Below are 25,327 nucleotides of genomic sequence, written 5' to 3' on the forward strand. Positions count from 1 at the left end.
AAAAGCAATAAAAGCAAACCCAGTTACAAGTCCTAATAACCAGTTTTAATAATGTGTTACTTATCTGTTAGTACCTGGCTAATAGTACCTGGCCACCTGACTTAGAGGCCTAAAAGACTGAGGATGACTGTGAATGAGGTGACAGGCCTCCTTCTTACACAAAAAAAGAATGCTGGAAATCCAAAGATCCTGTTGCTTTAACTTTTGTCTTCCTCAGCCACCTACCTTGACATTATACTTTATATTATTATGTATAGTTTGACCTGCATTCGTTGACTGTTGTTTTGCTGTGAAACCGACTTCCCTTTTTATTCTTTAATTTACCTTTTTTTAAAAAAAATTCTCACAGAAGAAATAAGTCTTTAGTGAAGAAAAGTTGAAACATCGAGATAAACAGTGTAATAAAACTCATTTGTAATGCTGCCACCTAGAGAAAATACTTTGAACAGCTTGGATATCTTTTTTAGTTCTTTCTGAGTGTACACAGCTATAACTTTTATAGGACTATTTTATAATTTACTTTTTCTCAGTTAACAATATGTCTTGAACATATTCTGATGCCATTAAATATATTTTGTAACATCATTTTTAGCATCTGTGAATTTTTTCATTGTATGGAACATCATATCATGTTAAACCCATCTTCTCTCTTTTCATCTTTTGGCTATTATAATTTTTCACCATTATAAACTACTCTGTGATAGCATTTCAGTAGATAAATCCATTATTGCCTTAGGAGATATTCCTAGGAATGAAATTACGGGGTCAATGGGAGGTTTCCCAAAGGTTAATTGACGACTTGCATTGCTATCTGTGCTATAGAGGAAAGGGTGGCATTGGCTTCAGAATCTGGATTTATTGTTTTCTCATTTTCAGCGTCCTAACCATGGCCTCTAAAATTAGTTCCTCAGAGGGACTCTGATCCCATGAGCTTTCATTTCCTGTTCCAGACTCTTAGATGTTAGACTTAAAAACTTGTGTCTACAGCGTTAGCTCCCAACAGGAATATCGTAGGTGTTTAAATACAAATCAACAGTCAAGCTGGTTGCTGTGGATACTTATGTGGGGGAGGAAGAGATAGAAACACATCCTTAGAAGCTGTGCCATGGTCTTAGTGTTCTAAATATATAAAGAGTACATCTAAAAAAGAGCTGCCCAAGGTCACACCATGAGTCAGCAATGAAATCTCAGATAGAACTTTCATCTCCTTAACTTCTTTCTCCCAGTATAAAAAGTATTTATGAATAGGTCAAGAGAAAGCATTTGTAAATTAACCTATAAGGCCCATTATACCTTAAAATGCTCTAAAATTTCAGGAGAGTTACTAGGAGCTTCCATTTCAGATAAAACAAATCTAAATTGCTAATAGGTATTGATAGATTTTTAGAAGTTAAAATCTTAGATGACTACAATGATGAAAGAGTATGAGGTAGGATAGGCAGATGGAAATGAGCCTTAAAGGAGTATGTGTGTTTGCATTGCTGAGGGAGGGATAAGCAGGAAGGTGGAGGACTAATGGCCTGATCCTACCATGGTGACTAAGGAAAATACAACCAAATGGGCTCCTCAGGACATTAACCTTGGGGTAGGGGGGTAGGGGGTTGGCGTCTGGACTTTCATCCTGAATGAACCATAGATCTTTCCTCTTCTGCCTCTTGGTGTGGATCTGTACTATTATTTCAGAGCCTGTGACAGGGTGACATGAAGGAGCCAGAGAGATACCTTTTGATGTCCTCAGCACTGCAACTCAGATCTCCTGATTCCTAGTCTAGTGCTCATTCTTCCACCAGCAGGAAATAGCAGTCATTTTACAAGGATTTGCAGAGATATGCAGAAATCCCTGAGTAACTAATGCTCAGGCTATGAGTTATGGCAGGAATACAGAAAATAAAAGAGAAGGAAAACAAAAGAAAATCTTTGAGCTTGAGAGTAGAGATCACCCATCTAGCATTGTCTTTGTAAATGAGGAAACTGAAGCTCAGTGATCTATGGGGCCACAGATAACCAATACACACCAGGGCCAAGAGCTCAGACTTTCTGACACCCTACCTGGTGCAAAGTGATCTAGATACATCTTGTGTTTCATTTATTCTTTTTCACAATCATTTTCAAGCTTTTATTTCATGGTTCGTGAATTAAATATCAGTAATGTCAGCATGTATTAAGAATGTATTTGCATGTGATTCTATACTCTATAAGGCAAAACAGACAAATACAGTGCTTGCCCTATGGAATTTCCTAAGGCAGATCAGACCTCATAGAAATAGACATAAATGACATACAGAAAACTGAACAAACAAAGCAAATATGTAAATTACACAACTTTGCCATGTGAGAAAGTGAATGAAGGGATGCTCACAGTCTATTGCTTGAAGAGAAGACCCGTCTTCATCACTGAATAGCACTAAACCAATAAGTGATGATAACCCTGTGGCCTGTAGTTGTCATTAATATATTAGAAAGAAAAAGAGAGAGTGCTTTACTAGGCATACCCAGCACTAGAGTGCAGTTTCTTTGGTGTATTGTTGATCACTACCTTCATTGATTTTTGTCCCTTTGCATATTCTGCGATGGTCTGCAAAGGCTAGAAGGGTCTGCTGAAGCAGTAAGCCTCTCAGGGTAGGCCTTCTAAAACCAAAGGGCTTTTTCTCCCTAGAGAAAACTAGTGGTCATATGGTTCTTAGGTATATTTTTATTGAGGCCTTTTTTTTCCCCTTCTAGAAGGACCTTGAAGATGGTAAAGGAGGTTACAAAACTCCAAAGGTTTTAAACTGTATACTGTGAACTGTGGTAAACAGTGAGACCCTGGCAGGCGTGGGAACCTGTGGCCTTAAGAATAATTGAGCTCTGTAATAAAATAAAAAGATTTTAGTCCTTAAATGCTGGTGCTTAATTAATCCTTTTAACAAAAGGATTTGTTCTGTAAAATTTGATTCAGTTAAAAGGCCGTGCTTAAGGACCTAGAAGGCCACATGAGGCCTTAAGATCAGTTAAAGACAAACCAAAGGTGAACCTGCTTTCTTTTGTGGTGATAAAAGGCACGTTTACCAGGTATCTTATCAATGCTTTTCCTAGTCATTTGCTTCAGGACCAGTATTAGTAGCAGTATTAAAATAGTATTAGTATTGTTATTCTGAGACTATCATATATGTAATGTGAGATGAAACAAATGGGTGATTATGGGATCTTCTAAATTTATTACTTCCCAAGATTATTGGGGTGGAAGAAAGGTGATACTGATGTAATATGGGAGATATTAGGTAAAAACCCTTTAGTTCTGAATTTGAATTGGAAATATCAGTTATGGACTGATAAGGTGTTTCCTTTTGGAATATACGTATTTCCTAGCTCTGTTAATTAAAAAAGCCTAGAAGCAGTGACCAACTGACAAGTAATGAGCATCCATATGTCCTTGATGGTAGTCTGGAAAAACTTTTCCCATTAAAAGAAGCCAAGGCTTCCTTAGAAAAATATCTGATTTCAAGTCTGAAAATACACAAGATGAGCAAGAAAGTTATCAGAGATTACTAGAATAGTTAACTTGAAGCCAAATTGACGGGGATCCCACTGGCCAAAGATGAACAATTTGAGCTTCAATAAGTTTAAGGATTACAGTGGATCAAAACTCATCAAATATGTTTAAATCCACGAGTATACAATGATATTAAGTAAGCCAACTAGTTGATTACCTTCTGAATATTACAGAGAACCAATTCATTTTCTTGAAAACTAGGTAAAGAATGGAAAAGAATCAAGTATTTATCTTGACTTTCCCTTATGAATTGTACCACTATAATCAAATAGTTGGTCAAGGGAAGCATCTTCTATTTAAGTTATTCTGGCTAATAAATGAAAACAAATTGATAGAATATCATCATTTTGCAAACCCAAATACATTGACAGATCTAGACCCCGACCATCAATTACTAAAATAGTTGATAGCACCAACTAACTGTCAAAAGCAAAATCAGTTAAATATTCCTTGATGAAAAAATAGTACTGTTGTTCTTAGAGTTTTGTCAAAGAAATTGAAGCTGAGAGTAATCAGGCCTCAGGATCCAGATGCCAATTTGTAGGAAGTAAACAGGACAGAGGAACCAATAGGCTGGACTGCATCATGTGGCTTCCATCAACAAATCCACATTGTGGGAAACTCTGTAGGTGTAATGGCCCAGGTTTTTCAACAGATAAATTGTATGAAATGGAAAGGAATATAGTTCGGACCTGTAGATTAAGAGACTGAAAAGGCATATCAAGTTAAAAACTGGACAAAAGCAAATAATTGTATCCAGGCATGCTTGGGTAATAAAACCCGAAAGAGATGAAGGGGAGTGATTGCTATGCAAGTCAGCATAGCGGTCATTTTTGGAGGGGTGGAGGCTTTCTGGTGGGGAGGCAGCACATGCAAGCACTTCTGGAGTGGCTGGCAAATTTCTAAATTTTGACCTGGGTAATTGTTACAAAGGTGTTTTCCTTACAATAATTTACTCTGTTTCATTCTATAATAAAAGTAAAAAAAAAAAAAAATGGAAGAAAAGAGAAAGCATATTGGAAAACCCCACAAACCTGATGTTGCCCTAGAGATTATCTTAACATGTCAGCACTGGGTAAATAAAGTTGTGGAAAATTGTTTCCTGGGGCACAAAGAATGTAAATTCTACTGTAGACACAGATGTGTAATGTCAGTGGTGGGCCACCTTTCAAGTTGCTGGGAGGTTTTATTTTTACTGCTGTATGGCAGCAGGCTTGCACCCAGTTCCCTGTCCGTCAGTCTAGACAGGTGACCCATCTCCATCTTAGTATTTTTCATTGAGTGGAGCATAGAACACTGGCATCATGGCCACCTCATGTTTAAGAAAATGTAGGTCCTTGGTTCCAGGTATCTTCAAAAGGAGTGGCCCCAGGAGTATGTGTGATTAATAAGCACACTGCAGTATAAGAACCACACTGGCTTCTCTGTTGATTTCTGTCTGAAACATTGCTAAAAATCCAGTTTTATAAAGATGTCTTGAGGAAAGTACAGATATTCTGAGCAATTTCCAGATGAGCTGTTTAAAGACCATAGCTGTGATTTTTATTGATGAATGAACTAAGATTTTGAACCTGTATTTAATTAATATATATGTAAGTGTGACTAAGCAGTGGCCCAATTAGAAAAACAATTTCTCCAAGGTACAATAGCAATGGGCAATTTTCCTCCCAACTTTTTGTTCAGGGTTTATTCCCCCTCACATAAATCAGAGGCTAGGACTTTGAGTAGATGCCCAGTAGTGGGATTGCTGGATCCAATGGTAGATCTATTTTTAGTTCTTTGAGTAATCTCCATACTGTTTTCCATAGAGGTTGTACTAATTTACATTCCCAACAACAGTGTATAAGTGTTCCCTTTTTTCTGCATTCTCACCAACATCTGTTGGCTTTTTACTTTTTAATAGTGGTCATTCTGAGTGGGGGAAGATGGTATCTCATTGTGGTTTTAGTTTGCATTTTTCTGATGATTAGTGATATTAACCATTTTTTTCATATGTTTTTTGGCCATTGGTATGTCTTCTTTTGGAAAGTGTTTGTTTATGTCATTTGCCCACTTTTTAATGGGATTATTTGTTTTTTCTTATAGAGTTGTTTGAGTTCTTTGTAAATTCTGGATATTAGTTCTTTGTCTCTACTGGGTGGGGTGCATGCGGATCCCTTCTGCTCACAAGTAGGGGGTTGGCTCTCATGCAGGGGAGGATGTGTCCTGTGGTATTTTTTGTCCCAAGGTGTGCTTTGGTGCACTTCATTCTCCATTCCCCTAGGGGCAGTCCACCTTTAGTGTTAGAATTCCAGGACTCCCACAGTTCCCCTGATACCCACCAGCCCTCTTTGGCTGCTGCAGTCTAAGTGGGTACTGGGGAACTTTTGCTGGAGATCCAGCAATATGAAGACAGAAGGACTGTGACTTCCTAAGCAGGACAGAGGCCCACAGCAGGTGCACAACCAGTATGGTGCCTGCCACCTCAGTCCAGGTCTGGGGAGAGGGTGAGCAATCCTGCATGGTCTGGCAGCCAGTGCTCTGCCCTTAAGAAGTTCCCAAATCGCCATCTGCAACAGTACTTGGACTCTCAAGGGTAGAGGGGCTTTCTGACAGTTCAGGAGCAAGCAGTCTGCTACAGGTCTGAGGGGTGCAAAAAGAAACACCCCCACCTATCCTTTCCAGGGAGCTCTAAGTTCCTCGGGGGTTGATCACTGTCCACCTTTTGCTTCTTTCTTATTCTGTGCTCCAGGTTCTTCCCATGGATTCTCTGGCAGGTTCCTGCACTCTTCCCTCAGTATTTCACTTGGGCTATGCTGATTTACCTATAACTTTGGTTCTTCTTTCTGAGGAGAGCTGATGACCAATGTCTCTAAGCAGCCATCTAAAATTGGCAGTTCTCGCATGTGCAAATTATTGTATGACCCACAGATATCAAAACTATTCTGGGTCTTTTGCCTTTTAATATAAACTTTAGAATCAATTTGTTTATAAAATAACTTGTCAAATTTTTGAGTGTCTTGAAGCTATACATCAGGTTGGGAAGAACTGACATCTTGATAATATTGAGTCTTCCTATCCACAGACATGGACTATTTCTCCATTTATTTAGGTCTTCTTTGATTTCTTTAATCAGTTTGTAGTTTTTCTTATATAGATTGTGTACATATTTTATTAGATTTATACCTAAGTATTTCATTTTGGAGCGTTCTAGTGTAAATGCTACAAATTCCACTTGTGCATTGCTGGAATATAGGGAAGCAAGTGGCTTTGTATATTAACTTTGTATCCTGAGACCTTGCTAGAATTCTTTATTAGTTCCAGGAGGGTTTTTGTTGTTGTTGTTGTTGTTGTTGTTGTTGTTGTTGATTCTTTCAGATTTTCTACATAGATGGTCATGTCATCTGTAAACAAGACAGTTTCATTTCTTCATCCTCAATCTGTATACCTTTTATTTCATCTACTTGTCTTATTGCAGTAACTAGGACTTCAGTATTATGTTGACAACAAGTGCTTAGAGAAGACTTCTTTGACTTGCTCTCAGTCTGAGTGAGGAAGCTTCCAGTTTCTCATTGTTAAGTATGATGTTAGCTATGGGCTTTTCATAAATATTCTTTATCAAGTTGAGGAAGTTCCCCTCTATTTCTACGTTACTGAGAGGGGTAGTTTGCTTTTGGGTAAATAAAAATATCTTGTCATAGGAACATCCATCGGTCTGTTTTTTGGAGAAAGTACGGTTTTGATAGTCAACTTTTAAAGATAACATTGTAGTCTGCAATGGGAAGTTTTTGTATAAAGTTGCAATTTCAAATGGTTTACTTTGGAGTTGCATTACCAATAACTGTGGTAATCCCTTGATTTGTATTTAAAAATAAAAAGTACATATATTAGGTAAGAATCTCTTCTCAGCTTTTTCTAATAAACACACACACATGTTGAGCATATGAGTAAAGATACATTTTAATCCATTCATTTCTACAATTACTAGTAAACAAAATGATCAAAAATTATGACATGGCATTTTGCAATAAGACCAAAATGTGTACACTACTGCCATCTTATGTTTACTTCTCTCTTGTTTACTGACTTTAGATAATGAAGACTTTTAATTCTAAATGTAATGGAATGCCATGGTTATGATGAGAGTCCAAGATTTTTGAAACTCTGATAGGAAAAAGAAGTGGGAATAAAGAGAATTCTTTAAAAGTAGACTTCAATTTACTTTTGTTTTAGAAAAACTGTCTGAGTATCTCCTGCAGTTACACAATTATAAATCAAGAGTGTTTTGGGAGAAAGAGTGACATTATTTTTAGGGGAAGAGAAAGAGAAACATTCTTTGGTATTATAGATGAATGGAGAAATACCTGCTGATTACTGTTTGTTCCTGTGGAGAGGCAGGTTGTAGTTATTAGGGAAATTTGCTTTTGGAGAATAGCATGTGGGAAAGCAAGAAGCAGAGAGAAGAGGGAAGAGCTATGTTTGTGGGACTTTGTGAAACTTTGCTTCCCAAGTACCTGGGTGGAGTAGTTGCTGACAGGACAGATTACCGTCCAGATGCACACAGAGCTCTGGAGATTGGCAATTTGGGGCTCTTGCAGCAGAATGTTGATCCAAGTACACTTGTAATTTCACAGGAAAACCTTTAAGATGTTTTGAGAATGGTTGAAAATGGGTATGGTGACATCATGATGAGGCAGCAAAGAGATTCCCTCCAAGGGACAATTCGTAGGAGCTGAGGAGTCACACTCCCTCTAGTAAGAAATCAGAGCAATCACAAGAAGGGTGCCTTCTTTTCTTTCTTAAGCTGGTGAAAACTGGACATACTGGCTAAATACATAACAGTTACCTTAACAGCCCTATATCTGTCTGGAAGAAATAAGATACAACTAAAAAATATACAGTAATCTGTTCTACAAAAAAGAAAAAGCATACCTCTTACATAAGCATATAACCAAATTTTAAGAATACAAAAACAACTGACCCAATCAACTAGAGTTTATTTGTAAACAGTCTCAGACCATGTCGGCATTAGTATCAGCTACTTGGGTAACCATAGAAGATTCCTTTCTCAATGACAGGAGACAGCAGCCATAATTTTTAGACTGCAGGATATCTAGAAGGTTGAGAGAAGAAAGCAGTTGGCTTGGTTGAATTTTTGTTTTGTGAGTCTTGCTGAATGCCACAGGAGCTACTGTGCTGTCTGTGAAGTAAACAAGATAATGGAGAGGGTCACTTTCCCACATTAGCACAGTAATATCTGTGGGGAAAAAAATCATTTGCAACTTTGAAGATACATGGTTAACTATTGTCATTTGCTTTAATTTACTTTGAGATGAGCTCCAAATTAGCTTCATTTTCTTCTATACTTGCCAGAAAATAATGCGGAAGCTATATAGAGTTACTATGTAGAATCAGTGCCGATGATCACAGTGCCATTACCCTAAGAGTTGTGCTTGTTGTAATCTCCAAGAATCTGAAGGCAGGTGTGTTCTCCCAAATGAATTTTTATATTCATTTACCGAGACTGTACATTATTTTACTGAGACTATGTACTGCTTTTATTTTATTTTATTATTTTTTAAATTATCATACAGCAGAATTGATTTTATTTATTAGTGTAAAGTTCTACAAATTTTAACTCAGGTGTAGATTTGTATAACCATTTCTATAATCAGGATACAGAACAGTTCCATCACCTGCCAAAACTCCCTTGTGTAGTCATGCCCTCCTGCCCCGAGTCCCTGGTAGCCACTTATCTATTCTTTATAACTGTAGTTTTGTCTTATGAGAATGTCATATAAATGGAATTATACAATGCAACCTTTTGGGACTGGCTTCTTTCACTTAGTATAATGCCTTTGAGATTTATCCAAATTGTTGCTTGTATTAGTGGTTCATTTTTAAAAAATGGCTACATATTGTATAGACATACCATAGTTTGTTTATTCATTTACCCATTGAGGGACATTTAGGTTTTGGTGATTGTGAGTGGAGCTTCTTTTCATTTTTGTTGTGTATATAAGTTTTCATTTCTCTAGGATAAACATTTAGGAGTGACATTTCTGAGTCATATGGTAATTGTATATTTAACTTTATAAGAAATTGCTAAATTGTTTTCCAGAATGACTGTACCATTTTGAATTCCAAAGGAATTCAAATAGGAGAGTTCCAATTGCTCTGGAAGTCCTTAGCATTTAGCATTGTCAGTAATTTTTTTATTGTAGGCATTCTAATAGGTATACTGGTATCTCATGGTGGTTTTAATTTTCATTTCCCTAATGGCTAATGAGGTTGAACATTTTGTCATGTTATTATTTGCCATCATTATATCCACTTTGGTAAAGTGTTTGTTCTTTTGTCCATTTTATAATTGAGTTGGTTGTTTTCTTACTGTTAAGTTTTGAGAGTTCTTTATGTATTCTGGATATAAGTCTTCTGTTGGATATGTGATTTGCAAATATTTTTTCCCAATCTGTAGCTTATCTTTTCCTTTTTTAAAAATGGTCTTTTGTAAATGTTCAACATCACTAATAATCAGGGAAATGTAAATCAAAACCACAGTGAGGTATCATCTCACCCCAATTAGGATGACTCTTATCAAAAAGACGAAAAATAACAAATGCTGGAGAGAATACAGAGAAAAGGAAAGTCATACATTATTCATGGAAATGCAAACTAGTACAGTCACTATGGAAAACAGTATGAAGTTCCCTCAAAAAACTACAAATAGAACTACCATATGATCCAGCAATCCCACTACTGGAAATTTATCCAAATGAAAGGAAATCATTATATTAGAGAGACATCTGCACCCCCATGTTTATTGCAGCACTATTCAAAAAGCCAACATATGGAATCAACCTAGGTGTCCAACAACAGATGAATAGATAAAGAAAATATGGTATATATTCACTATGGAATATGATTCAGCCATAAAAAAGAATGAAATCTGTTATTAGTGGCAACATGGATGAAACTGGAGGACGTTATGTCAAGTGAAATAGGCCAGGAACAGAAAGTTAAACACTGTATTTTCTCACTCATATGTGGAAGCTAAAAGAAGTTGATCTCATAGAAGTAAAAACTAGTACAGAGGATATTAGAGGCTGGGAAGAGTAGGGAGAAAGGAGGGATAGGGAGAAATTTGTTAAAGGATACAAAATTACAGCTAGATTAGGAGGGATAAGTTCTAGTGTTCTATACCACTGTAGGATGACCATAGTGAACAATAATATACAGTTTCAAATAGCTAGAAGGAGGATATTGAATGCTCCCAACACAAAGAAATGAAAAATGTTTGAGATGATGGACATCTAATTACCCTGATCCAATCACCGTATATTATATATATTAAAACATCTTTATGTACCCTGTGAATATGTGCAATTATTATTTGTCAGTTTAAAAGTTAAAGTGAAATTAAAAAAATTTAAATGTCTTTTGTAAAACAAAAGTTTTAAATTTTAAAGTACTTTTTTTTTCTTTTATGAATTCTACATTTGGTGTCATGTCTAAGAAATTGCCACCAAACCCCAGGTCCATAACTATGGAGATAACACTGACACTTGCTGCTCACTGGAATGCTCTTCTTCACCTCATCCTCCTGGTTGTCTCTTTCAAGACCCAAACTTTGCTTCCTTTGAAAAGCTTTCTTTCTCCTTTCCTCTTTGTTCCCATTTCCTCCACATCTGTGTACTCTCCATGAACACTTACCTTCCTGATGGCAATTTCTGATTATATTATCCCTCCCCTGAAGCAGGGATCTCCAGGGGGACAAGTCTGGGCATTATTCATCTTTGTGTCTCCAGTGCATTGATTAGTACATAGTAGGTATTCAGCATAGTCACTGGGGTAACTCACTTCTAAAGACATTATCCTTCTGTTCTTAATTATAGGTTGAGCTGGGGACAATTTGAATATCTGTAAAAAAAAAAATTATTGCTTGAAGGACATTTAAAAACTATCTTTAATTTAAAATTAAAAGTTTGTTGTTTTTTGAGACATCTACTGATTTAGCCATCTAAGTGAACTTGCTGGAGAACATCTTAGAGGAAAAAATATAAGGAAATGAATGAAATTCATATAGAATCATGGAAGATTTTAAGTGGCTAAAGCAATTAATACCAATTGATAATACTGAAAAATAAAACTAGACAATTTTATCTACCAAAATTAATTTTTGTTCATTGTCAGTCTGTTAATGGGAGATCTATATCATCAAAATTCTTTACATATATATTTTTAATTTATTTTAAAAATTAGGTGGGGTCTTGCTATCTTGCCCAGGCTGGATTCAAACTCCTGGCCTCAAGCAATCCTCCCACCTCAGCCTCCCGAGTAGCTGGGACCACAGGTACATGCCACTGTGCCCAGGATATCATCAAAATTTTTGAGTGGCCAACTTAATGGTAGCCACTAGTTATATAAAGAGATCCTATGGAAACAGCCCTCTAGTAGGGGAAAACGTTCACATACAGAAATAAAGAAATTCTCTGTGACCCCTTCTATTAATGGTAAAATCTTCATAAATTGTATGAAACAGCATCCTGTTGCCAAATAATAACATTCATAGAAAGTTAGAAACAATAGTTTTGATTATCTGTAACTGTACACAATAACAGGGCCAGCTCCAGGCAAACTTCTGAAGATTTACAGAGTTTGTCCTTGGCCACCCCTCTCTGTTCTCCCTTTCCTCTGCCTTCACTTTTTCAAAGTCCTCTGGCTCTCTGTTCCTGAACATGACTTACAAGGGGTGGGATCTGCCTTAAGGGCAATAGACTGACTCTGGAGTCTTGAGAGTGAGAGAAGTCTGGGCTGGTGGATCTGTCCGTGATCCATGGTCCCATTGTCTCAGGTGAGGCATACTTGGTAATCAGGAGAGGAAGCCAAAGGTCAAAGAAGAAAGGTCTGGCAGAAATGACACTGAGAAGAGGAGCTGGAACTGATAGGAATATGGGTAAGAATTAGGTGTGAGCCGGAGAAATGGGATAATTTCAAGCTGAGGCTAAGAAATGTGAGTTTCCAGGAACAACCTGCTTTATAGAAGATGGACTAGTGGACTTAATCATCTCTCCCATCGATGTTGGAAAAGGTTTCATGGTTGTCACTCAGTCTTCAGCATCTTCATCCCTCTCCTGACCTTACCCTCTCTATAGACTTCAGTTTTCTAACCATTAACACCTTCTCCTCTATAAAAAAAATTTAAAATAAAACATTAGCATTTGTTGGGTGATTACACTTCACTATGAATTTTAGTCACTATATCATTTAATAATTATCAAGGACTTAACCAGTCGTTGTTATGTTTAGTGTTATAAAAATCTCTCATTGTAGAATGAAAGATTTTATCTCCTGTTAATACTCGCAGTACACAGATAGGGAGAAATATTTTGTATATAGATCCTGAAGAGAGAGAAAGAGAGAGAGAGAGAGAGAGAGATCTGGTCCTGAAGGTATTGTTTCTTTTTATATTCCTAAAAAACTGTGACTCTCTTGAAATTGCTAGATTCCCCTGAGTGGCACTACAGGGCTCGCAAATCTGCTGTCCACTGAGCAGTTCAGCCCTGTGAGCTGAGTCTGGGTTTCAGTTGCCATCTGCTCCACTCATGGATTCAATCGAGTCTGAAGACCAGTGATTCCTTACATGCATCTGTTAGGCCCTGGTCCAACACACCCCTTCCCCATGCTTCCACTTCACCTAATTAAATCAAGTCCCTGCAGGGCCTCCAATAGTCTGATCTCTTTGAGCCTTTTAATTCCAAAAAGTTCCTGCTAGGAGGCAGCCATTCAGCAAATTGTTTTTAAAAGTCTCTAATATCCAGTTATCTGATTGCATTAAAATGAAAAGAATGTCCATAATCATCAGCTTCTTCCATAAAAATGTCCAACAAGTTGGCAGTTGTTAAGGGGCTAAGCATTAGAATCTTCAAACTAATTCTCTTCTTCTTTTTTGGGGACAGGATCATGCTGTGTTGCCTAGGCTAAAGTGCAGGTGGTTCAGTGGTGTAATCATGGCTTACTGCAGCCTCTAACTCCTGGGCTCAAGTGATCCTCCTTCCTCAGTCTCTTGAGTAGCTAGGACTACAGGCATGTGTCACCATGCCCCTATAAGTTTTCTATCTTTTGTAGTTACAGTGTCTATAATTATTTTTCATATATTTATTCAACATTTGCAGGGCCAGGGAAAATAAGATTTTCTATTATTAAGAAGTATTTATAGATTCAGAATTAGTTACCTTTCTCAAAACAAATCTCTCATCAAATGTTCAAAGGAAAGTCCACATTTGGGGAATGGGACACACGTAACACATACACATAAATCTGTAGTTATTTTTCTACAGTTTGTGTGTTCATGTGATTTTTGTCAAAGTAGACAACTGGTGGCAGAGTAGAGGACACAAAATAATTAAATTAATAGACTTCAGAAAGTTGCACATACCATGCATTATTTAGTTTCGGAATTTCAGCAAAGATTGCACATGCACATTGCCAAACACTCAACAGAGGGAGGTCAGCATTTATGGGGAGAGTGTTTCTTTTCCCTCAAGGCCCATCTGCTCTTGTGGGAATGGAGCCAATTTACCTTTCCTAGTTATGGAAGGAGTAGGGTTTGTAAACCTAAGATAATCGGCACCAGTGTCCCTTATAGATCGTTTCCCCTGGATAGTTGCCTGGCAATCTTAACCTGTGACCTGGCTGTGACTACATTCCTACATCCATTATGAAGAAGCCAAATCATGTGTAAGGGGAGTGTATGGCGTGTGCTTTGACGTGAAGTTTTTGTAGTGCCAAGACTATACATAACCTTTCATATTGGGGGATGGTGTGGAGTAGATAAGATATGCCTATTCAGCTGTTCTGAGCCAGTGATGTAAAGGTTACCCAAGCCTTTTCCTCTCCTGCATCTGTAGGATCAAAGTGCGACTCAGGAGACAGAGGCTAACAAATCTGAGTTATGAAATCAAGAGTGTGAAGAAGTTGAGATCACTGCCAAGAGAGTGGTTGGTCACCATAAATACTATGCTAGGAGCGGGATGATATATGAGGAAAAGGGTCCATGGAGGCGCTGGTGGCCTGGATGAGGTTGTAGAGCACCTATAGTGGGAGATAGGAGTGAAAAAGTTGAACACAGAGAGGTTGGTGGCATAGGGGACTTTCTGATATTGTTACAAAGGTGGAGTGATGACAGCTCCAGAGTAGATCTATGGCAGAGACTTGTCCCAGTGGAATGGGTATGAAGGGCCTGGGAGCTGTGGAGTAAAGGAAATTTGAGGCTGCGGTGTTTGTTGGTTCATCAGTGTGAATATTGAAATTACCTAAGATAATGGTATGCTTGGTATGGAGAGAGTAAAATGTGAACCAGATGCATTCTTAAATGTAACGTTGAGGAATGAAAAGGAAGAATGTAGGTAACAGCAATGAGGGAGAAAGACAGTAAGGTTTAGAAGATAGTAGGCATCTTCTGGGAAAGAAAGGTGTTAGTAAGAGGGTGAAAGGTCAATGATCAGAAATGCTGAAATGGCAAAGAGACACCAAGGCCTGCCTTCCCCCATCAGCCCTACTCCCATCTCTTAGATGAGGGATAGGAGCATGAGTACCCTACCCTGGGAGGGCAACAGGGGAAACAGTATTCTTGGCAGAATTAGGTTTGAGTGAGAACAGGAAGTAGATGTAGCATTCTATAAAGAAGTTAAGGAATGTTTTTACAATGGGTGGGGGGTCAGGAAAGCATAGAGAATTTGGAAGAGGTCAGAAGTGAGAGAGAGGGAGTGTCCCAAGGTGACACAGAACAACATGGAAATGAGCATCCTAAGAGGACAAAAGATACAGGGCATTTGCTTTGGGGTGGTGGTCAAGGATACTGGGAATAACGGGTATGGGGGAATACATGGAGTGGAAGCTTCAACTAGAAATCCCAGGTAATGTGGAGTATCTGATGATAGCAATTACAGCCATGCTCTTTTTGATGAGGCTAGCAGAGACTAGCTAATCTGGCTGTGATTGGTTACCATGTACTGGTTAGAGGGGTAATTTATTTGCCCCAAATTTCTTTTGAACTGCATTAACTCATTGGCCACATTTGCAAGAACATTACCTAATTAAGGCTCCAAAGTCCATTTGGTTTAAACTTTTAATCTGTTTCAAGTTATTATTACCAATTTGTACCACTATCACCAATGCTCAATAACTAATATTGGAGCATTCATTAGAATTATATAATAATTTGTATAATTCAAATTCAGCACAATTTCCCATCATTCTTCAATAGATCTTTTTTTGCCTATTGTTATTGTACATTGTTAAATACAGATTGTATAGTTTAGTTTTTCTTTTTAAAAAAGTAACTGAATTACATGAAATCAGAAGGTTATGTTTCCAGCATAGAATGACTGTTTTGACACTAAAGATAGGGCTCAGAGCTCAAATACTATCTTAAAATTTTCACTTTAACAAAAATCATAAATAAAAGCTCCTTTTTAAAAATCACTGATGCACAACTAAAAATGAGTAACTGAGCCATTTTAGCTGACACCTACATCATTTTGATGCTTAATGGTCTCATAAATTGCCCAAGTAAATGCTACCACTGATGCTACTCATTTCATGCTGCTGGACTCTGACAGCACAGTGGAAATTTGGGAACTTGTAAGAACAGTTGACATGTCAGATACCAAATCTTCCTACCTAATAGTATGTGTGAAGGAGATTGAAACTTTGATTTATTAATGCTTTTGTTTAAAATGTCTGGGTCTTAAAAAAAATGAAACTATTTTGTCTTTTTTTATCCTTGGGATTTTTCTGGCTTTCCTTCTTAAGAGTGATTCTCTTACAAAGTACAGGTTGAAAATTTAGATAACTACTGTGAATTTAAATATTAAATCATGTACTTGTGGGAGAGTGACAATTGCCCCTTGCACCAGATATCCCATAGCTCATTGAGAATGGCTGGGAGCTCCTATGAAGTACACGTTCTGGCTTGTCTTTCTTCATACTAGATGTCTGGATGGTGCTTCTATCCTGAAATATTGCATGCTCAGTATAGCTCACTGCTAGCAAATGGAACAGCTGTTGGCTCCCTTCCAGAATCCCAAACAGAGATAACAGAGAGTGGATTGGTGATAACAGAGAGTGGATTGGTGAGCTAAACCTTTTGTCTTAGTTGAACTTTCAATTTGGGGAGCAGAAAGAATAGTAAGATTTTTGTGGTTTCGAAAAAGATTACTTTACCTATATGTACCAAAGACCCAGTGTACAGGAATATGGCCTGCTACTATGTATCTGAACTACAACAAAGGCCAGGTATCCAACATGAGCTACTTTTGGCCGTGATGATTGGTGTTAGGTGAAAGAGTGACCTTTTCTACCACCCCCACCTCCCTCCAGGATAAAGCAAAGTTGTCCTCATATATTTTGCTTTCCTTTACTGCAGGACATTTGTGAAGATATTTCTGATCATGTTGAGCAAATCCATGCCCTTCTTGAAACGGAATTCTCCCTAAAGCTGCTGTCTTACTCTGTCAATGTGATAGTGGATATTCACGCAGTGCAGCTCCTTTGGCACCAGCTCCGAGTCTCAGTGCTGGTTCTGCGGGAGCGCATTCTGCAAGGGCTGCAGGATGCCAATGGCAACTACACCAGACAGACGGACATTCTGCAAGCTTTCTCCGAAGAGACAAAGGAGGTGAGTTTTTTATTTGAAGCCAAGTAACGCCTTGTCAAATGTGACCATTTGAGAATGTTTTCAGTTTAGAGATATGGGATAGGAATTCTTTGTAGGTAAATAAGCAGGCCCTGAATCAGGCTTTGCATCTAAGTGTAATGACCAGAATCTAGGGTACTTCTAATGTGAATGGGGGTTTAGACCAGAGTTAATTCATATGTGGTAATTTGCACAGATACCATCCATAGTTACTGGTGCTAACCTGGCTTCCTTTCCTCCTTCAATTATTTAATAAATACTTACTGAGCACTTACTATATGCCAGGCACTAGGTGAATATGATATGATATTAGAATCATATAAGAATATAATATCATATAAGAATATGATAATGAGCAAAACATGGTCTCTGCCTTCATGAGCTTTGAGTCTAGTGGGGAATGGAACCTAGTGAGCAGACATTAAGGCCAGACTGCTACTGGCGCAGGCCCTTGGGCTCTCTGTGTAATAGAAATTAACAAGAGGCTGAATGGGAGTCACAGGCAAGACTTTATTGAGGCTTATGTTCAAGCACAAGGGAGATAGCACAAAGAAAAGAGTCCTTAGGTTGGCTTCCCAAGGGGACTTCAGGAAGAGTTTTAAAGAGGCTTAGGCAGGAAAAGGGTGACTTATAAGCATGAAGAGATGGAGATTTATTCATGTGTGGTATGTCTCAGAATGTTAAATCTCCATCCCTGGGCATGATTTTTAGCATTAAAATGAGATTATAATGAGTAAAAAGTCTGGGTAAGGTCAGTATGGGGGTCTATTCTGGCTTGTGGCAGTTATATCTGGATAGGTCTGGTTTCTTTGTAGCCAGGTACCTTATCAGCTTGTGTCAGTGTTTTGTTTTAGTGGCCTTAATAAACATTACTCACAAGACAGATGATTCAGCTCTTTTCTTATATGGGTGTGGGCTGAATTTTGGCATTTAGGAAGCTATTTGTTTCAGCCCTCTGTGAATAGCTGAGTTGAGTTATATTGAATTCTGTGGTCAGGGGTAAGAGTCTCAGTCCAGTTCCTATTCTTTCTCAAAACTGTAATAAGTCTATAAGATGCCATTGGAGAACAGAGAAAGGGTCACCTAAGTCAGACAGTGGAGGCTTTGCAGAAGTGAGTTTAACTTTGAACCTGAAGGGGAGACAGGATTAGATTGGTGAACAGAAGTAGAAAATGTTCTAGACAGAAGAAATGGGATGATCGGAGACCCAGAGGTAAGAAAGAGAATGGCAGGCTCTGAGAGCTACTATTCAAAGGACCAGGAGGCAGGATTTGGGATAATAGCTAATTGGAGGTCAGATCATGAAGATAAAAAGCTTTTAAAATGGTATTAAGAGAATTGGACTTTATTTTGAGGATAAAAGAAGTGTTTGTTCAGGGAACTGCCATGATTAGAGTTATGTTTTAGAAAAATCATTCTGGCTGCAGTGAATCAAATGGACATTAGAATGTTATATAACCAATATATTTGATTTTTCTTATTTATGTTGAGTACTTTAATGAGTTTGTTGTTGTTATTCTTGATGGATAACTTAAGAATAGTCACTATAAATTTGAATACAAGTGAACTCTCCCATTTTCAAATAAAATTGACATATATTTATAGAAAAATGTATTATGCTTGCTAAGCAGAGGCTATACTATACAAAAGGATACCGTGTATGGATACATTGTATGTGTGTAGTATACCCAGTTTAGTGGCCTACTATTAGTTTTGTGAAAAATATGTATTCTATGAGTTTATAAGGCACTTATATAAATATATAAAATGAAAAGGCCTTATAATGAGTGTTTCATAATTGACTAACTTATTAATTTATTAATGTTTCAGTGGCTCTAACATTATCAATAACACAAAGCAACTCTATATTTATTCCCATAAATGATTTATTCTTTATTCTTATTATTTCAGCATATTATGGGGGTACATAAGTTTAGGTTATGTAGGTTGCCCCCCAACCCGCCTGTGTCAGAGCTTCAAGCGTGTCCATCCCCTAGACAGTGCGCATCACACTCATTATGTATGTATACACCCATCCCCTCCCCCCCACATCTACCTGACACCCAATTAATGTTATTACTAAATGTGCTCTTAGGTGATGATCAGTGAAACCAATTTGATGGTGAGTGTATGTGGTGCTTATTTTTCCATTCTTGGGATACTTCACTTAGTAGAAAGGGGTTCCAACTCTATCCAGGAGAACATAAGAGATTCTATATCCCCATTATTTCTTATAGCTGAGTAATACCCCATCGTATACATATACCACATTTTATTAATCTACTCATGTATTGATGGGCACGTGAGTTGTTTCCACATCTTTGCAATTGTGAATTGTGCTGCTATAAACATTCAGGTGCAGATGTCTTTTTTTATAGAATGTCTTTTGTTCTTTTGGGCAGATGCCCAATAATGGGATTGCTGGATCAAATGGTAGGTCTACTTGTATCTGTTTAAGGTATCTCCATATTGCTTTCCACAGAGGTTGCACTAGTTTGCAGTCCCACTAGCAGTGTAAGAGTGTTCCTGTCTCTCTGCATCCACGCCAACATTTATTGTTATGGGACTTTTTGATAAAGGCCATTCTCACTGGAGTTAAGTGATATCTCATTGTGGTTTTGATTTGCATTTCCCTGATGATTAGAGATGTTGAGCATTTTTTCATATGTTTGTTGGCCATTTCTCTGTCTTCTTTTGAAAAATTTCTATTCGTGTCCTTTGTCCACTTTTTGATAGGGTTGTTTGATTTTTCTTGCTGATTTTCCTGAGTTCTAAATAGATTCTAGTTATCAGTCCTTTATCAGATGTGTAGCATGTGAAAAATTCCCATAAATGATTTATTCTTGTTGATTTTTCTTTATTCAAAATAAAGATGCTCTTGCTGTAGCAAACTCCCTGCAGGACCTAGAAGGGAATCAGAAGATACTACGCTCACCTCTAACTTTAAGTCACAGTCTTCATTTTCAATTAGCTCTCCCTGTTATTGTGGCATTGGGGATGTGATGTAGAATGCAGGAGAGTAACCATAGGATGAGTATGTGGGTTGTGTGTTAGTTCCCAGATGCCACCGTTTCAAGTTAGAGCCGTAGAAGGTTCTCAGTTGTGACTCCTGTGGTTATGGGAGACTGCGAAGAATCCCAAGCTGATCAACTCTTCCCTAAATCTGCTATCCACCAGAGTATGCGCTAATGGAGATCAGAGATGAGGGAGGTTTGTTCAGCCTCTAAAGAGATCTTTCTTTAGATATCTACCTGGTACTCCCAAGTCTATACGTGCTTTTATTCCTCTCTCCCCATGTGTTCTGCTAGCTCTGCTCAACATCAGGTACTGATCAGTGACTGTATCTGCCTCCTTTCTACGGCCAGAGGGGACATTAAAAATCATTAATTCAAACCAATTTATTTTACATATTTATTTATTCATTCAGTAAATTTTTATTGCCCATCAACTCTTTGTTGTAGGAGCTGGGGATATAGCAGTGCTTTAGGGTTTATTGTTCCATTGTTGTTATTGTTGTTTTGTGGAATACATTCATCAGGCACTTACTTGATCTTGTATCATTCATGAAGTTGTAGTTCAGGAAATGAAAAGCATAGAAGCTAACATTACTGGCCACTGTTTTTACAGCTATGTTGTGAGTTTACATTAAGTAGCATGCATTATGGCTCTCACGGTATAAACTCAACAATTATTTATGGCTCTTATTGGAAGCAACTTAGTGCATTTTTATGTTTTTGGTCAGTCTTTAGTCCACTTGTAGAGAGGTAAGAATATGTTGTATGAGTAGTAAAGGAACAGTGGATTTTCACTCATCTGCTTTGTGAGTATTTTTCTATGAATTGAAGTTCTGCCTCCATTACCATACTTCCTGAAACTGGATTTCTTTCTTTTTTTTTTTTTTTGTTTTTCGAGACAGAGTCTCACTCTGTTGCCCAGGCTAGAGTGCCGTGGCATCACCCTAGCTCACAGCAACCTCAAATGCCTGGGCTCAAGCAATCCTCCTGCCTCAGCCTCCCGAGTAGCTGGGACTACAGGCATGCGCCACTATGCCCAGCTAATTTTTTATCTATATATATTTTTAGTCATCCATATAATTTCTTTCTATTTTTAGTAGAGACGGGGTCTCACTCTTGCTCAGGCTGGTCTTGAACTCCTGAGCTCAAACGATCCGCCTGCCTCGGCCTCCCAGAGTGCTAGGATTACAGGTGTGAGCCACTGCCCCCGGCCTGAAACTGGATTTCTGATACTATTTTTTTGCACTTCTAGTGTGACTCCATGAAAACATTTAAAAACTGCTTAGCTTTATTTGTTTCTGCCAGAATATTGGAATTGTCGAAAACTGGAATGGCATTAGGATAAAATTCTTAGCTTTATTAGAATAAATTCAGCTGTGAAAGATCTGTGGAATGAAGAGGGAAATGGTGAAAAAAATTTTTAAAAAACAGAAAAAAAACAAAAACAAAGTTGATAAACTAGAATAGTAGATGTCCTTCTATTCATAGTAAAGGGGATTCATTTTTATCTTACGAGAAAGTAGTTGAATTTCAGAGTCATTTTTATGAGGAAGTTTGAAACTCAAGAAAATGGAAAGTTCCATCTCTTTCTCTCCCTGAAAAAAATATGAATTTTATTCTTTATTTAAACATGGAGCAGACCATGTTACCATCTAGTAAACAAATTTGCAAATGCCTTACTAAAATAAAACCAGTTAACAATCAAACAAATAAAAAACATTTTAAGGCAAAGCTCAAAATTGTGTAAAAGATGTGTTATACTGAAATTTTCTATATTCCAGACCCTGTGATACATACTTTCTATTTGTTTCATTTGATAAGGGAGGGTAAGGAGTATTAAAACAGTTGCAATTATAGATGGAAAAACTGAACTTAACAGTGGTTAAACGAATGCTTAAGGATATGAATCTAGAACTAAATAAAACAAAACCAAACCAGTTTTTGATTGATTTCTATTTTAATAATAATAGTTATTCTTTCTTCCCTCTCTTTCTTCTTTCTTTTCTTTCTACCTTCTCTAAATATTTATTGATTTCCTACTATGTGTAAGGTAGTATGCATTCAAAAATGAATAACACACGTAAGGAATCACCTTTATAATTTTGTTTGATCCTCACATACTTCTGAGAGGTAGACAGGGCAGGTGCTGTTATCCTCAATTTATAGGTGTTATTATTGTATCCTAAGATGGAGGAGAGAACTGAGGTCGAGAGAGGTAATGTCACATAGGTAGTGATGACTCTTTAATAATATTAACACAATAATATTGTTTCATGAGCACTTTACCTAAATGATACTTACCTTCTCTGTGGGAATGCATTGGTGCTTCCAGAGTGCTCACCACATAGTACTTTGTGAGTTCTTCCACTAGCAATTATCACAGACTGATGTGTATCATGAAAAAATATGTGCTACAGTTTGAACTATATGAGGGTTGGCTCCAGATTGTATTCATCTCTATCTCTCCCATAGCATCTAGTTCATATTGCTATGTATAAAAGTCTGATGAGTTGAATTAAGTAATGTAGATAGTCACTACTTTAGCTATAGAAGGGAGATAGTATTTTAGGCTGGTGGACTGGGAATTAATCATGGAGATTAACTATTTAATTTATAATTTCAGCCCTTAGGAAATGGAAGTTCTTAAAAATTATGAATATAGTATAAATGAAAATATTGAAAGATTTTTATGTATTTTTCCTCTTGACCATCAAAAACCAACCTTTGCTTTGCTTCACATTTCCCTGTCATTACTGCTCTTCTCAGTCACTGCTGCTCTCTGGAGTGCATTCACAATTGTAGAATCCCAGCATGGTAGAGCTTAAAGGAACCTGAAAAAGGTCCAGTCCATATAGTCTGAAAACTCTGGGGGGCTGTGGCATTCTGGTAAGAGGCCCATCAATTTATATACTAGGAATTAAAGTTTAACAAATACCATGTAGTGAAATTAGGGGAGCAGGGGAGGGAGGGACATATAAAATTTTTTACTGTACCCATAATTAAAAGAATGAAATTCTATTTCTGACTTTCTTCTCAAAACTGACACCATTAAGTAGCAATGGGCACTGATAGGCCCTTGGGACATTTTAATAGGGAGATCTTAAAATCTTGAAATTATAAGTATTAAATCTCATGTTCAGTTAGTGGCAAAATATGGTGTTAAAAAAATAAAGATCTAAGAAGGTATTTGGAAGTAGGCTTCAGTTAATTTAATTATAGGTAAAGAACAAAGCAAAATTTCTTGCTTCAAATTAGAGAAAAAAGGGAGTGGGTTCCCTTGATGCCTTAGACAAAATTGAAGCTAGCAATAAAGTGAATAAATTGCCACCTCCATAAAATGTCACCTTCATATGAAAAGCTGCTTTATAACAATTAAGTGGAGGTATATTTGAGTGGAGAGACATTGCTAGGCAGCTCTGACATAGCTCCCTGCACTATACAATTAAATGTGATATTTCAGAAATAAAAAGGGCAGTATAGCCAATATGCACTTATCCCCAGCTCCATATCTTCCTGAGAATTTATTACGTATACTCATTAGAAAACTGTCTGGGAAGGAGGTCTGGAAGGAAGCAATGGGACTAAAAATATTAGTATGACTAAGCAATATTTTAAGAGATGATACTCATTATTCATCTGCTGTGAGAAACTTCAGAGAATTTTCTCTTCTCAGAGAATTTTCTTTTCTCAAAATTGCCTCTGAATGGTGAAACACTAAGTGCTGTTTTTGTTTGTTTGTTGCTTTTTTGTTTTTTTCAGGGAGAGTTTTTTTTTCATATTCAAAAATGCAGCATGAGCTTGGTGCAGTGGCTCACCCCCATAATCCTAACATTTTGGGAGGTTGAGGTGGGAGGATTGCTTGAGGCCAGGAGTTTGAGACCAGCCTGAACAACACAGCAAGACCCCATCTCTACAAAAAATAGAAAAATTAGTCGGGCATGGTGGCACATGCCTGTAGTTCTAGCTACTTAGGAGGCTGAGGCAGGAGGATCGCTTGAGCGCAGCAGATTAAGGTTGCAGTGAGCTATGGTGACACCACTGCACTCTAGCCTGGGCGACAGAGGGAGACCCTGTCTCTAAATAAATAAATAAAAATGCAAAAATGAAATATGATTAAAAAGTAGTTATTCCGAGTGACAATCACCCAAATCTTACTGATTGAGATTTAGTCTGGCTGGGAATAGGATAGGAGAGGGCTTCCTTTGGAGAAGTAAGTGTTTTTGATTATGGTATTTTTCTTTTCCAAACTAGAGACTGGCTAGAGATTTCTGAAGATTTAAGAAAAGGCAACCACAGTCTATTCTCTGAAGTGTATTCATATATTCATTTAGCAATATATTCATCTAACATGATTGTGCACCTTTTATTTCTGAGCAAGACAGTATCCCTAGTCTTAAGGCGCTATGACCACCACAATGGGGACCAAATGTATTTGCAAGGCCACAGTGTTCCCTGCTTATCCAAAGGCAGGTAGCTGACACTTTTGGGGGTCTAATTTTTATCTGAACTCTCAAATTGCTTTTTTCTCTATTTATTATAGAAACTTTTCTTTAGTGCCTCTTTAACCTCATGTAAGTACTACAGTACAGTAAGTGTGATAAATATAATAGAAAATCATGTTGCAAATTTCAACTTGTTATTTATGGGATATCTTTGGCATTTAATCATAATTTTATAATACTACTTTTGTAAAAGAGTAAGTTCAGGGTAATGAACAACCAAATTAAAATATTTTTAAAAAATACAACCTGCTTTTAAATTGGGAATTTCACTATTATTCTTAAAAACTGCATAAAGTATGGCTTTTGTTTGACTGACTCATTCCTTGGTGTTTTTTGGCTTCTGATTGTTATATAAAGAGCCTGGCCTGGGTATAAAGCACAAAAGTCACACAATTTCATTTAGATAACTTTTGTTGAGATTGGCAGCTAATATTAATTCTCACTTTGTGCAGTATAATTTAGCATTAGCAATAACTCTCAACTTGGTGAAACTCAATATACTTTATTACTAAAAATAATAATATATTAAGAGTAAACATTCATTGAGCACTTATCCATATAGCAGACTTATGTCTTACATATATTATCTCCTTTAAGCCTC

At 37.3% G+C, this 25,327-nt stretch overlaps 1 protein-coding gene across 1 annotated transcript in view; it reads left to right on the forward strand.

Moving 5' to 3' along the window:
- AKAP6 (A-kinase anchoring protein 6) overlaps nt 1–25,327 on the forward strand; it is a 354,014-nt gene that overhangs the window by 57,620 nt on the left and 271,067 nt on the right. The window contains exon 2 of the mRNA XM_069464086.1: nt 16,941–17,192. Coding sequence (XP_069320187.1) covers nt 16,941–17,192 — 252 coding nt within the window. The remainder of the gene's footprint in view (nt 1–16,940; nt 17,193–25,327) is intronic.

Source organism: Eulemur rufifrons, chromosome 2 (genome assembly GCF_041146395.1).
Source record: "Eulemur rufifrons isolate Redbay chromosome 2, OSU_ERuf_1, whole genome shotgun sequence".
NCBI classification, from domain to species: Eukaryota; Metazoa; Chordata; class Mammalia; order Primates; family Lemuridae; genus Eulemur; species Eulemur rufifrons.